Source organism: Pelophylax lessonae (assembly GCF_965119305.1).
Source record: "Pelophylax lessonae genome assembly, chromosome: 11".
Classification (NCBI taxonomy): Eukaryota; Metazoa; Chordata; class Amphibia; order Anura; family Ranidae; genus Pelophylax; species Pelophylax lessonae.
Window position 1 is genome coordinate 151,717,866 of NC_138778.1, and position 16,230 is coordinate 151,734,095.

General features: G+C 45.7%; 1 protein-coding gene across 1 annotated transcript in view; it reads right to left on the reverse strand.

Annotated features, from left to right (window-relative positions):
* The window catches only part of CBX1 (chromobox 1), an 86,299-nt gene that overhangs the window by 4,317 nt on the left and 65,752 nt on the right, over window positions 1-16,230 (reverse strand). Inside the window, exon 4 of the mRNA XM_082271879.1 lies at window positions 9,908-10,002. Within this exon, the coding sequence (XP_082128005.1) occupies window positions 9,908-10,002 (95 nt within the window). The remainder of the gene's footprint in view (window positions 1-9,907; window positions 10,003-16,230) is intronic.

Consider the following 16,230-nt stretch of genomic DNA (forward strand, 5'->3'; position numbering starts at 1 on the left):
ATGGATTCTAGTCCCTGCTTTGCAGGAACACAGAATCCATCCCTTCCCCCGTAAGAACGGGGATCTCCCTTGTTTACATAGGCAGATCCCCGTTCTGTGTAGTTTACCGATGATCGGTGGGTGCCAGAGGACATGGCAAATCAGCTTTTGCTGTAAATCACAGCAGAAGCCCCTGCAGACGGAAGTGCAGGATCACTTATATACACGTGATTCTGCACAGAGCTGCCACCCTGTAGCACTAACTGCGGTTAACCAATATTCCACATTAGCTAGCAAGAGGGTACCTGGCTGGCCATGAAGGATACCAGCTACCCTTTTCATGCAATTAGGGCTGGAGGGACTGTTTCTGGGACCACTTGGCATAATGAAGCAATGTGTTATGTGCAGAAGGTGAATTAAAGCATATGTGAGGTTAACAAACTTGATTTTCTGTTAAAAGGTTTCCCTGGTATCATAGAAACATAGAATGTGTCGGCAGATAAGAACCATTTGGCCCATCTAGTCTGCCCAATATATCTGAATCCTATGAATAGTCCCTGGCCCTATCTTATATGAAGGATAGCCTTATGCCTATCCCATGCATGCTTAAACTCCTTCACTGTATTTGCAGCTACCACTTCTGCAGGAAGGTTATTCCATGCATCCACTACTCTCTCAGTAAAGTAATACTTCCTCATATTACTTTTAAACCTTTGCCCCTCTAATTTAAAACTGTGTCCTCTTGTGGTAGTTTTTCTTCTTTAAAATATGCTCTCCTCCTTTACCGAGTTGATTCCCTTTATGTATTTAAAAGTTTCTATCATATCCCCTCTGTCTCTTCTTTCTTCCAAGCTATACATGTTAAGGTCCTTTAACCTTTCCTGGTAAGTTTTTTTCCTGCAATCCATGTACTAGTTTAGTAGCTCTTCTCTGAACTCTCTCTAGAGTATCTATATCCTTCTGGAGATATGGCCTCCAGTACTGCGCACAATACTCCATATTAACTTATCAACTATATGTCAACTTATTAACTTATCAACTATATGTCAATAATATATCAACTTTTGTTTGCTGTAATTAGATTTAGGTGATAAGCGTTCACTTTGTTTAATTGCCTCCAAAATCCAGACTGCTAGGTGTCGGGAGGGAATCCACTGTTTTCTTGTGTTTGATGGTTTGTGTAATGTAGTTTTCTCCTGGGATTTGTAATGTGTGCCATACCTGTCTATGGGGAAGGGTTTTGTGTATAAATGCTGTGTGGTTTGTTAAAGTCGGGCTGATTTTATTCCAACATTGGTACGGTCTGATGCTTGAGGTAAATATGCTATCTACAGCCCTAACCTAATATACCGTATTTTTCGCCGTATAAGACGCACTTTTTCTTCCCCAAAACTGGGGGGAAAAAGTTGGTGCGTCTTATACAACAAATACACATTTTGCCTGCATTGTAGAGCAAAAATAAATCATTGCCAATAACCATTAAAGTAAGTGTTGCGGCCGGCGGCCGCGGCTCGGGAGTATTCAGATTACACTGGCTGCTGTCTCTGTCTCGGCTCCAGTGTGTGTGTCACCTCCCAATGCTGCTGACTGGCCGAGGCGAGCGGCAATGCCGATTGGTTTAGAGCAGTGTGGGTGGGCGGGCTGTGGGCGGGAGCTAGAGCCAGAGCAAGAGAGCGGAGGAGCTTTCCAGGCAGCACAGCACAAGAACGGACTCGCTTACCAGTTACCACAGACAGTGAAGGCAAGACAAACAGGATAGTAAAAACCTCCACTCACCTCTGGCGCTTTGTATGATTATTTCAGCCTCGCTGACACCTCGATCAGGAACCTGGTAAATTAGACCGGCAGCACTCCTGATGTCTCTCAACATCTGTGGCAACCTTATTTAATCGTTGTTCTGAGGCGCCGGTGGATTCCTGTACTCAGCTTTTTTTAGTGTCATGTGATCAGCACAGCACCAACCAGTACAGTGCAGACACAGATTATACATCAGCAGAGTACTAGAAACTCCTCAAAACTTTCTCTGAGGACAGCAAAGACCTGAGAATCTTTTTTTTCTAGATTTTCCTCCTTTAAAACTGGGTGCGTCTTATATTCCGGAGCGTCTTATACGGCGAAAAATACGGTACTCGTCCTGTTTGGTAATTAGGGAGGTTTGGGCTGAAATTGATATATTCTGGATGCAGAGTGGTGGAAGCTGTAGTTTGGCGGAGATATCCAGGCGGGGTGTCAGGCACTCTGTCACAAGCCATCAGGCCAGAGACATCCTGGTCCTGGCTATAAGGCACATTGATAAGTCCAGCAACTGTACCTTCTTGTCCCAAGTAGACAGAATGTTTAGTTGCAATAGCCTAGAGCAGAACTGAGCAAATCTGATTGCCTTGAAGGAAGCAACAATCAGAACTCAGGAGGATCCCAGAACTCTTATGCAAAAACAGAGTTTGAAGGCCTCTGGATTGTAGGGTACAGATCTGGGAGCATATAGTTAGAAGTTTCTCTTGTTGAAAGAAAAATCTAGACTGAGCAATATCAAGTATCAGACCCAAACATTTCAAGCTAAGAGTTATTTCCAGTAATGAGTTCTGAAGGTTTAAGATTCAAACTTTGTAGTCTTGATAGTTCATCTGACATGTTCTGAAAAGGCCTGTGCTGACTGGTCTCACAGGAGAAGATTTTCTAGGTATCCCACTATGGGAATGCCTTGTGAGCTTAACAAGGTTAGTACCGGAGCTAGAATTTTGGTGAACACTCAGGAGTGCAGAAAACAGACCAAAAGGGAGGACAATAAACCTGTAGTGTTGTGTGTCCACAGCCAAATGCAGGAAGTGTTGATGAAAAATGGGGACATACAAGTAGGCAACTTTGATATTCATGAACACCAGATTAGTCTCCTGGATAGAAGGGGCAATTACCGACCTGTTGGGTTTCATGCAAACGTTTGGTACTTGAATGAAGACACTGAATGCTTTGAGATCTAGGATGGAACGGTGACCCCTTTGGCTTTAGGAACAGTGAACTGGTTTGAGTAAACACCCTGAAACCTTTTCAATGGAACAATGGAAATTACTTACTGACCCTGGAGTTTTGCCAAGACAGCATGAAGATCTATTCATCTTTGCAGAGGTTGATAGATCTTTTACCCATGCATTAGAAATGCTGTTGGTCCAGGTGTTCACAAATGATAATAATAGACATGCCATCACCTTGGAAAAATGGAGGCATCCCCTCATTGTAAAGAGGTTTTGTCCACAGGATAGGAGGATTGGGAACGGAGGGTCTACAACCGAACTGGATCCTAGTTTTTTTGCCAAAAAGAAACTAAAGTAAGTCTTCTTGACTTCAGAGCTAGAATAAGGTTTACCAAATGCATTTTTTTTTTATTATCGCCAGTGCCCTCCTTGATAAAATTGAGGAAAGCCCCAAGGAAATATTTTTAATCGAAGGGCATGCAGAGCAATTGGTTTTTACATTGTTGTTTTGCAGACCAGTAGTTTAGCCAGAGAGTTCTCCACATAATAATAGACCGGAGACTCATTCTGAAAATGAGACAAATGTCCACTAACCCATAACCACAATACTGCAGTGCATCAGGCATAAGATGCAAACATTTAATATAAGAAGGAATAAGGATGGTATTTGATTTGTTTTTACAAGATATTTTCTAGGACCACGACCCCAAATTGGCAGATCAATAGCAGGTTGCAGAGAAGGGTTTACAAAAGAAAATAAGGACTTGGATAGTTTCCTTTTATAGAAAGGACTATAAGGACTTGGATAGAGTTTCATTTTATTTTGGTAGGAAATGGCTGTTTCCACAATGGTAATATCTCACTTCTTTGTAAACGCCTTCATGGGATACTGCTCACAGTGTGTTGGATAAACAATTTGTCAGGAGTAATCCAATCTCTGCACAACACAGGATTTAGTAATGTACTGGAAAGGTTTTGACAGTCATGGAGGACCTGTAGAGTGACCCAGACTGGTAACAGGGGTGGTTTCAGATGCGTGTTGCACGAGGACAAAAGTACATACCACATGAAAAATAAATTAAATAGAGCCTTTAAGCCTAGGAGTTATGACAGCAGATTGAGGCTCTTGGGCACAAATGTATCCAAAATAAAGAATATCGGGACTCCTTATCAGTAGCTGACGGTATGTCAGAGATAGACTCAGAATGCAGAGGCCTTAAGCTTGCTGCTTCTACGCCCTCTCCATCAGTCAGTGACTGGCAGGGTTTTTGGTAATGAAATTCTGCATAGCAGGAAAAAAAACCTGGACAGAGGAGGGAGAGGAGAGGCTTCACCTGAGGGAGCTAAGGAAGGGAAGACTCCGAGGAGTATGTGGACTCAAGCAGAGACATTGATCTAATCTGTCAGTATCAGGTCCTCTGGGAGAAATGCTGCAAGTCGCTCCAGAGCTTCTAAGGAATCGTAAGCTGGAGAGGCCCATAGACCAGCTCCTTATGCTCTTTACCTCCCTGGCGGTAAGATTCTTTCGGATTTTAGGTGCTGAAAGCGGTACCATTATTTTGCATGTAATTCTTGAGAATGAGCAGCCCAAACCAACTATTTACATATTTTTTTTTTTTTACTGTGCGTTCTTCTTTATAACATCTCGGGTATGATAAAGTTTGAGACACAAAATCATAAATTATAATATAATAAAAAACTATAAAAAAGTTAAAGTATGTATGTATACACATATATATATATATATATATATATATATATATATATATATATACATACATACATACATACACATAAAAAGTACAGTAAAACTGCAGGAAAAAGGGCACTGGGGGGCAATGTAATGTGAATTTATTTTATTTTGAATTGTATCAGTGCGTTTGGTGTGTTTTACATTTGAATTTGCCGCCGGTTCCACCCCCCTGCGAACGTCACATCGCAGGAGACGGAAGCCGGGGCACAGAGAGGATCGGGAGGAAGATCTGTCGCAGCATACTGCTGAGATACATCGCTGGATCCCGGTGACAAGGTAAGAAACCGCTTTTACAGGATCCAGCGATGCTTCTGGCGGTACCCCGAGTGTGGCTCGGGGTTACCGCTTTTGGCTCTGAAATTTAACCCCCGAGCCACGCTCGGGAATACCGCTAAGAAGCTTAAGATCCAACATACTGCAGTACAATTCAGGCAACATAATACACCCATGGAACTTAAAACCAACCGTGGAATCAGGAGACATTATATGACCATAGGTGAATATGTAAGGAGCAAACCAAGATAAACCCGTGACTCATACGAGTAGAGGAGTGGTAGGAAACCACCTTATGTTGAAAAGTGGGAAGAGGCAGTGTGAGTGCATGTTGTGAATGATACAGCAGGCAATTCTCTGGTGTGCGAACCCTTTCAGGGAATAACAGGAAAAAATTGTGAATGTGCCATACTCGTAAGGGGACAAGGCCTAGACTTACCAGAGTCGTAGGCCTGAAAGAAATTCTAACAAGTACTGCAGAGTGCTACAAGCAGAACTCAGTGAACATGTCATATTCCATGCAATCTTTGACCCTACCATGCGCATATTTGCCAAGGAGTCTTTAGGGATCAGGATTACAGCAGAGACCATCAGTGCCCCAACCTGTAAATTGCCCTGTGACTAACAAAGCAGTACACTAGGTGTCTGGGAAGCGCCACAAGTAAAGCTCAGTGCCCAAGGGCAACATTGCATACTAGCCTCACAATCCTATGTCTGCTGGGTCCAGGTATGGACCCCAAGATGGTGCCTTAGTCTATCCAGAAAGTTTCATAACCAGTCCCAGTACAGCAACATGTTGAATAATAGTTATTATAGAAATTAAATAGACTTGTTAAAGAAAACCTGTCTAAAACAAGCAGGTACATCTTTCACTGAAGCCTTATGGGTGTTGGAGGAGGGTATACTTGGCTGGCCAACAGCCTTTTATTGTTTGCCATTGTCACTCAGAACACTGTTATTCTGCAAATTTTTTGTGAGTGAGGGGGGTTTTCTCTCTGTGAATACAAGTGCATGAAATATGGAAAACGTAAGGTCACAAGGATAGGAAAACTATGGAAGAGGCCCCAACCATCCAAAAAAATAAGTCAAACAGCAGTGTGTACAAGGCAGCTAAAGAAGATCTCCAGATTCAGCCAAAACACCCATGCACACTTGCATTTGTCATACTGTAAATATATTGCAGTACAAATGTATCTCCTTGCTGAGATCTGCCCAAGTGTTTAATATGTGAATATGTGAGTTCACCCCAACAAACCCCACAACCAGAATAATTACCTGTCAGTACAATGGGTCATAGCTCTGGGGAGATGAATTTGGAAAATTATGTCAGTTCAAACATGTCTAGGACATGTTTCTTTTCTTTAGTGATGCATATTAAATACTTGACAAAAGCACCATCTTGTGGTAAAGGAAAGATTCACAATTCTAGAGAACAAGGAAAGCCAGGTTTCATCTATTTTAGTACTAATCAAGTGTGGAGTCATGGAGGGTGTTTTGAACTTTCCTGCTTAAGACCTATTAGACCCATGTGGGAGCCAAAATCATATGTTCGCTCACAGACAGAGTTGTTATTTAACCACTTAAGCCCCGGAAGATTTTACCCCCATTCCGACCAGGGGGTATTTTGCGATTCGGCACTGCGTGACTTTAACGGACAATTGCGCGGTCGTGCGACGCTGTACCTAAACGAATTTGGCGTCCTTTTTTTCCCACAAACAGAGCTTTCTTTTGGTGGCATTTGATCACCTGTGCGATTTTTTGATCACGCGCTATAAACAAAAAAAGAGCGTCAATTTTGCAAAAATAGCAATATTTTTCACATTTTTTTATATGAAATTCCCCCCAAAAAAAATTTAAAAATCAAAATTTTTTTACTTTTTCGGCCAATTTGTTTTATGCTACCTAGGTTTGGTAAAAAAAAAAAAATCGCAAAAAGCGTATTTTGATTGGTTTGCGCAAAAGTTATCGCGTTTACTAACAAAGGGAAAGATTTCTGTCATTTTTGTTGTTTTTTTTTTTAACGCGTAATGGCGGCGATCTGCGATTTTTTTTGCGGTACTGCGACATTGGGGCGGACAGATCGGACCCTTGACTGACATTTTTGACACTTTTGGGGTTACCAGTGACATTTCTACAGTAATCAGTGCTATATATATGCACTGTTACTGTAAAAATACACTGGTAGTGAAGGGGTTAACTTTATTTGGGAGGGAGGGGCTGTGTGTATCCCTAGGGGCGTGCTTTCTACTGTGATTGGCTGGGGCTTGAGCTGTATGGACACTGATCAACGGATCTACATACTAGATCCGAGTGATCAGTATCCTAACAGCAAGGAGAATGACAGGCAGCTTGTTTACACAGGCTGCCTGACATTCTCCCTCTCCCCCGCCGATCGCCGAGTGACCGGCGGACATCGGGTCCGCCGGTCACACGCGCGGGGGGGTCCGTGACCACGAGGGAGCGCGCCTCCGGGGGCGCGCGCTTGCTCCCTAGACCCTCACAAGCTAGTGACGTAGCCCTACGTCACTTTGCCTGTGAGGGGCTGACTGCCGACGTAGATCGGCGTTAGGCAGTCGGCAAGTGGTTAAAGTAGTTTTAAATTCAGAAGGTTTTTATCTTAATGCATTCTATGCATTAAGATAAAAAAAAACCTTCTGTGTGCAGCAGCCCCCCTCATACTTACCTGAGCCCAATCTCGATCCAGCGATGTTGCACGAGATACTCTACTGTCGGGGACTCTCCCTCCTCTTTGGCTTAGACAGCAGTGGGGCACCAATGGCTTCTGCAGCTGTCAAAGTCAGTGAGCCAATAAGGAGAGAGAAGGGGTGGGGCTGTATGGACACAGACAGCAGCGGCTTGGCTTGGGTGCCCCCATAGCAAGCTGCTTGCTGTGGGGGCACTCAGCAGGGGAAATGGGCCAGAAGCACCGGCAGGGGACCCAAGAAAAGGAGGATCTGGGCTTCTCTGTTCAAAATCACTGCACAGAGCAGGTAAGTATGGCATGTTTATTATTTTTAAACAAAATGTCAGTAGGGCTTTGTTAAGAGGCAGTTTGGTTTCAAACACCTCTTGCATCTATATACCCCTTATGGACCACAAAAAGCTTTACATTTCTCCTATGGGCCTGTTTATGCAGTGATAACTCTTGAACTTGCTGAAAGTGATAATAAATTCACATTTTAAAATAAAATATGTTTCAATACAAGTAGAATGTACCTTCTCTCTCTCTTTCTTGGTTTCATCTTTCAAATGCAAGCTTTTTTTGTTATTCTAAAACTTTGTGTTCTAGGGTGGCTGCATTTGTTCTCCATGTCACCCTTCAGCATGTGAAGGTATTTCTGCTTACTCCTGAGATGGACTACACATCTACCTGCAGATGCATTTAATACTATGGAAATTATAGTACGCAGAGTGGAGTATGTGACCAAAAAGAACAGCTCTTTCTATACTAATAGCAGTGGGGTGCACCAGCAGAGGATGAGGAGAGTGCACAGGACAATAAACAAGCCTCAAAGCAATTGTAAGAGACAAAAAATATATATACACACACTTTATTTTGTGAGTACACAATACACTATATTACCAAAAGTATTGTGACACTTGCCTTTACACGCACATGAACTTTAATGGCATCCCAGTCTTAGTCTGTAGGGTTTAATATTGAGTTGGCCCACCCTTTGCAGCTATAACAGCTTCAACTCTTCTGGGAAGGCTGTCCACAAGGTTTAGGAGTGTCTATGGGAATGTTTGACCATTCTTCCAGAAGTGCATTTGTGAGGTCAGGCACTGATGTGGTCAAGAAGGCCTGGCTCGCAGTCTCTGCTCCAATTCATCCCAAAGGTGTTCTATAGAGTTGAGGTCAGGACTCTGTGCAGACCAGTCAAGTTCCTCCACCCCAAACTCACTCATCCATGTCTTTATGGACATTGCTTTATGCACTGATGTGCAGTCATGTTTGAACAGGAAGAGGCCATCCCCAAACTGTTCCCAGCTTGGGATCATGACATTTTACAAATTGTCTTGGTATGCTGACGCCTTAAAAGTTCCCTTCACTGGAACTAAGGGGCCAAGCTCAACCCCTGAAAAACAAGCCCACACCATAATCCCCCCTCCAGCAAATGATTTGGACCAGTGCACAAAGCAAGGTCCTTAAAGACATGGATGAGCGAGTTTGGAGTGGAGGAACTTGACCCCCTAGCTCAAGATATGCATGGGTAGCTATATCTCAGTTTTGGGTACTTATTCTTGTAACCTCTGTATATCGATTGTATTCTTGCATTTATGTTTTATGGATTCTTATCAGTTTGCCTTGTAAACTCTACTGCTCTGCTGTCTCCTAACTGCCTCAAAGTCCCCGAGGGGTGTCCTGCTGCACACATGTGCAACAGTTTTTATTTGTCTGGTAGAGCAGATACATATTCCAACACCAAGCTGAAGGGGCTCAACGTATAACTAAAGGCAATATTCTTTTTTTTTTTTAGTTTTGGATAGAGTGGAGAGGGAATAGATCACCTGTCAGTATTTTACTGCTGTGTCCCCATTAGGGAGTTATAATCTCCCTTATTGTCCTGTTTACTGTGAACATTAAGAATGAAAGTAAATCCCAAATTTTGGGTTGACACCATTACAGGAATAGAGGGGAGATCAAGTTCTAGTGACAACCAGGGTTTCCCTTACTTTGGAGGGATTGTCTCACTTCTTATTCTGGTTATGGGCCACGAAGGGAAGAGAAATCTGCAAGCACACACACAAAACAGGGAAATATACGCCCCTCTCTACTACATCCAAGATGGAGAAAAAAAATCCTTTAGTACTGTAAGGCATTACGCCAAACATATCAAAGAACAGATTTTGGGTTTCCCCACACTAAGGAATTGAGCCAATGATGAAGTCTGCATAATAAAGCCAAGTAGCATGTGGGGACACAACTCACCATTTCATCAGGAACATTAACTCTCCACTTGAGTCTGTGGCTCCAATGATCCTTTCTGGCTCTAAACCCCTAGCAAATCCACGGGGCTTTTCAGCCTGTAAAAGGTAACAAAAACCATGTCTGTATCAGTGGCCAATAACAAAAGGACATTCTAGGTCATGCAAGGGTCTTTTTGCCTTCCTCTGGATCAACTCCAGATATAGGATTGTGTATGTGGAGGCTTTTTTATGTGTTTTTTTTTTTTTGGCTGAACTAAATGGACTAGTGTCTTTTCTTAACCTAACTATGACAGGGCATAAAGGTAGAGAAGACGTTGCATTATAAACCCCATCAACAAACAACAAAGAGCTCCCTTTTGTATGCTCTCACAATGCTGACAGCCCCAGGTCTTCAATAGTGGCCCAGGACCAACCTATGTGACTGCCAATCATTTGACCACTATCACAGTGATCACAGGAAAAGCTGAATATAGTAACAAACTCGCCTGTTTGTGGCTACATTGAAGATTATTTTTCTTTCCTTCATGGCAGTCTTATCTATTGTAAAAGACGGGTGTCAATGCCTGCAGGTTTGGTGGCTGCTATCGATGCAAGATATTTATAGGTTTATCATCACTTCCGTCACCAGTTCTTGAAGAGAAACAAAAGTGATTAGAAATATATCTCTGACCCGACTGCTGTCAACCTGAGATTCAGGGGCATGTGCAGGATCTTAAAAAAGGCATTCCAACTCTTCCTTTAAAATACAGCAAAGCTATGTTACGAATCTACATGATTTATAGCCTCCCACCATCTATGAATAACCACTTGCTGACCCAGCCTTTTCCTGTCATTTGTTTGTTACAGGTATAAATTAGTGTTTTCTGCTAGAAAATGACTTAAATCCCCCAATTATATTATATTTATATATTTTTTTTTTAGCAAGTTTGGCTGTTTTGAATACTTTAATTTAAAAAAAAAAAATCTGGCACCTTTAAGACTCCAGTAAGTGGAAGTGAGGTTATGATATCGCTTCAGAGTTACTACACCAGAGACCCGATCAGAGCAGATTTCGGCTTTTTTCGGGTCTTCCGCCAGCCAGCGGACATGCCAGCTGTCCACTCAGGCCTCCTGGTGGGACAGGGAGACCCGGGCAGACGTCCCCTCCCGCTGCTTGAAACAAACAGCCGAGCGGCTAATTAGCCGCTTCGGTTATTACAAGAAAGCCGCCCGTCGGCTCTAAAAAAAAATGGTACCGGAGTGATGCCTGTAACTGCAGGCATCACTCCGGTACAATCACTTGAAGCAATATATGCCATATCGGCAAGTTTGTGACCAATACTTCATAAAAAGTGAATATGGGCCCCACCGATAATCGGTCGATCCATAGTCACAAGGGATGTTTACATTCCTTGTGACAGCAATAAAAGTGCCCGTGTAGAAAGCGCCTTACCTTTGATGTGGGGATGCCACTACCACACAAATGGACTCCATTCAGTACTTCTGTACCAGCACAAAGCGGTTCAAAGCCCTGAGGTCCAGGTTTGGACATACCTTGCCTTCCTTCCTGGGAACTGTAAACAGGTTTGACTAGAAACCTTGAAAAGTTCCGATTTTGTAAGCGGAACAATCACCCCTTATAGTAGAAAGTCTTGCACCGCCCCATAGAGACCCCGCAGGCAGTCTGGGGACAAACACAGGTTGGGAGAAAATCACCTCACTGGAGAATAAGACCGAAACTCGATCTTATAGCCAGACCGAATCAGCTCGTGGACCCCCTTGTCTTGAATCAGGGAGGTCCATGGGTCCGGAAAGAAGCGAAGACGTTCCCCCACCTCAGACACAGGGGTAAGTGCGCCCTTTCAGGCAGAAGAGGGCTTATCTGTAGGTCTGGAAGAACCCAGTCTCTGCTTACCAGACCAGGTCCTTTTGGAACCTCCAAATGAGGTCCTGACAGACTTAGATCCTTTATCTTGAGATCCTGACAAAAAGGCCGCATATTAGCCGAAAATCCTTGCCCCTAGCAGCCTGTGGTAGAAGATTACTCTTCCTAGGGATCGACCGATTATCGGCAAAGCAGATATATCGAGGGCAGGTATGCACTCTCCCCGATATATCGGAATCATATTTTGGAAACTGCTTGTACCGAAGTGATGCCTGCAGCTAGAGGCATCACCCCGGTACCGGCGTCCATAGCCGACAGTCAGCTGTCTTGTAATGACAACTGAAGCGGCCAAGAAGCCGCTCAGCTGTCATTACAAGGAGCAGGAAGGAACGTCCCCCGCATTCCGCGGCTCGCCCGGGTCTCCCGTCCCACCGGTAGACCCCGGGCAAACAGCCTGCACGGCCGCCGAAGACCCGATCAAAGCCGCATTCGGCTCTACTTCCTGGTTTTTGCATGGAGACCCGATCAATGTCATGACATCACTTCCGGGTACTTGGCGCCAGATTAAAAAAAAAAAAAATTACAGCATTCAAAACAGTCACACTTGGCGTTTTGAATGCTTTTAAGTGCAGAGGAGGGGTTTGGAGTCAGTTTGACCCCTAGATCCCTCCACAAGAGTACCTGTCAAGTAAAAAAAAAAAAAAAAAATTTTATTTTTAATGTACGAAAATATCGGCCAATACCGAAATGCGATGACCAAAATATTGGTATTGAAAAACGATATCGGTCAATCACTAACTCTTCCCCCCTGTAAGACCCTTAATGATATCATCCTTATCATGCGCCGAAGGACCACTGCTGTCACGGACAGCCTAGAAACTAAGGGAGCAGCATCCAGAGAGACACCACAGACAAACTGCAACCCCTGGACCAACTAGTCCGCCAGCTACACAAGGGCAGGGGGAAGCTGTTGCCCCTCCAGATCCCGACGCAAAAGTTTTGCCCACTCCGTTTTAAGTCTGGGACACCGATGCTATGGTGAACACAGGCCTAAGGACCGAACCGGCCACAGTAACCATGTGGCGGACCAAAGTCTCGGCTCTCCTGTCAAAGGGGTCTTTAAAAGCCGGAGACTCTTCCACAAGATTAGTGGATGTATTCAGCCTGGAACCTGAGAATCCACCACAGGATACTGTTGAGTCGGGAAGCCAACAGATCCACCTCAGGGATGACCCACCGGAGACACAACTGATGAAACCCCTCCGGATGAGGGGACCACTCCCCTTGGTCCAACGCCTGCCGACTGAGGTAATCCGCCTGCCAGTTTCCCACCATGGAAAAGTGTACGGCAGAGAGGGCTGAAATGAACCGTTCTGCCCACCTTAGAAAGCCGGCCACCTCCAGAGCCGCCAGGACACTTCTTGTGCCCCCCGGGGACTGACATAAGCCACGGCCGTTGCATTGTCCGATTAAATACGCACTGGACATCCTTGAAGACGATCCATCCAATGTTCCAGGCACAGTCGGAGTTTCACGACATTGATCAGTAGTCTGGACTCTTCTAGCGTCCAGATCCCCTAAGCAGAATATTTGCAGAGGACGCCACCCCAACCGGACAGGCTGGCATCTGTGGTGAACACTGTCCAATACAAGGGGTGGAAGGATTTGCCTAGATGAAGAATGAAGCCATTAGATCAGTGACTCTTTCGTTCCCCGGCTCAGCCAGGTCTGGTTGTCCAGAGACTGCGGATTCTTGTCCCATTTGGTCAGAATCTCACTGGCAGGGACCTTGTATGGAACTGCAAACGCAATCGCCTCCAAGGTAGACACCATCAGGCCCAGCACCCGCATGCAAGGGGTGACTATCTGCTGGACAGAAGGAGACAAATTGCAGCCTCTAGGTTCTGGAGTTTGTCCAGAGGAAGGAGCACTCTGGCTAAGACCGAGTCCAGAGTAAGACCCAGGTTGTCCAGCTTGTGGACGGAACCAGAGCAAAATTCAGAATTCAGCCAAACTCCCTCAAGCTCGTATGGTGATTTCCACATTTTCCACCAGAGCAGTAAGAGACTCCACTCGCAGAAGGACGACGTCCAAGTAACCCAGTACCGCGATCCCCCATTGGCATAACAATGCTGGCACCGGGGCAAACCCTTTTCGTAAAGACCCGAGGAGCAGAGGCGAGACCAAAAGGCAACACCACAAATGGAGAACGCTCCTCTCCCACGGCAAAGGGGAGGAAGCGCTGGATACCGATACATTTTGGAATGTGAAGGTAAGCGTCCTTTATGTCAATGGAGATAAGAAAACCCCCCTCATGCAGGAAAACCACCACCGTGCGAACGGACTTGATTTTAAATTTCTGCACCCGCACAAAGCAGTTCAGCGCCTTGAGGTCCAGAATTGGACACACCTTGCCTTTCTTCCCGGGGACTGTAAACAGGTTTAAGTAAAACCCCTGAAAACGTTCCGAAGTCAGAACCCAGGACCATCCCGTAAAGTCAAAGGTCTTGCACTGCCCCAAAAAGAGCCTGTAAGCGGACTAGGGACAGTCGCACGTTGGAAGGAAGGACCTTACTGGAGGGTAAGAACAAAACTCGATCTTATAGCCGGACCAAATGACCTTATGAACCCACTTGTTTTTGTACCAGGGGAGTTCACAGGTCAGAGAACCAGCAAAGACGTCTCCCCACCCCCGATAAGTACACTAGCTCAGCAAAGGCAGGGGGGAGCTGCTCCCCCTCCAGGTCACAGGGTAAAAGCTTAGTCCACTCGGTCAGAGTCAAACACCAAGGCAATGGTGAAAATCGGCCTCAGGGCCGAACCAGCCAGGGTGTACAAATTGCTGGCCACAGCCTCCGCCTTACTGTCAACCGGGTCCTTAAAGGCAGGGGACTCTCATGGTTGCCTCCCTTAATCTGGAAACCAGAGGGTCCACCACCGGTGGAACAGTCCACTTCTTAAGAAGGGACTCCTGATAGGGGTAATTGCCTAGCAACCCGCTTAGGGACCCCAAGGGGACACTTTGGTCGTCCCCACTCTTTAGTGACAACTCTGTCAAAGTAGGAGGGTAAAGGGAACACCTTTTCTGCTCTGGATGGCTTGTGACTCGGGTCGAGGATCGGCGGTCGTATGCGACCTTGTGAGGCTTTTAACTTGCAGGCCAGCTCCTGTCCGGACTATGTCGTGGCCGGCCTAGCGCGGAGCTGAGGTCTGCGCTTGCTCGCTGGCCAGACTGAGGTGAAAACTGGATCTAGATTATCTAGCCTGTTGCCCAGTCCGGCAGTTGATTGTAGATCTCACAGGAAAAAAAAAAAATTCTATCTAAAAAAAATTGCCAGGACCAGAGAACCCAGCAAGGAACTAGGTCCTTACTCCTGACTAGGCAGAACAAAAAAACTGAGTACATATTTCAGAGAGAGGGAGTATATCTACTGGTAATGCCCATTGGCGTAGCCAGACTTTTTTTCTGCCTGGTGTCCTACTCCCAATGGTTAAGAAGTTCAGAAGCTGTGTCCGTTAATAAACGAAAGAGAAAAAAAATGTTTTAACCACTTGCCGACCTGGCCATAGCCGAATGACGGCTACAGCGTGATCGGCTTATTATGCGAGGGTGTACTATGACGCCATACCAGAAGCACCCCCTGGGGCGTGCACACGGAAGTGTCCGTGTTCGCCGGGTTCCGGGGACCCGGCGCATCACAGATCGTGGTAAAGAGCCAATGACAGCGGCCCTTTACCACGTGATCACTTCGTCCAATGACGGAGCGATCAATTGTCAACAAACCCACGCACGTCCGGTTCAATTCTCTACTCTTCTTGCATGCTGTACACAGCGATTAGTACAGCATGTGAGGAGAGAGACTGCAACTGCACTCCTCCATACCGCAAATATGCCCATCCCTGCCACATCCAAGCCTCATTCGTGCCACATCAATGCATCATCTGTGCCCAACCGTTCCACCTCAGTGCTCATCCATGGTTAATACATGCCACATCAGTGCTCATCTGTGCCACATCCATGCCAGGTCAGTGCTCATCCGTGTCACATCCATGCCAGGTCAGTGCTCATCCGTGTCTCATCCATGCCACGTCGGTGCTCATCCGTGTCACATCCATGCCACGTCAGTGCTCATCCGTGCCACATCCATGCCACGTCAGTGCTCATCCGTGCCACATCCATGCCACGTCAGTGCTCATCCGTGCCACATCCATGCCACGTCAGTGCTCATCCGTGCCACATCCATGCCACGTCAGTGCTCATCCGTGCCACATCCATGCCACGTCAGTGCTCATCCGTGCCACATCCATGCCACGTCAGTGCTCATCCGTGCCACGTCAGTGCGCATCCGTGCCACATCAATGCCACTTCCGTGCAACTTCTGTGCAACATCAGTGCTCATCCGTGCCACACCCATGCCGCGTCAGTGCTCATCCGTGCCACACCCATGCCACATCAGTGC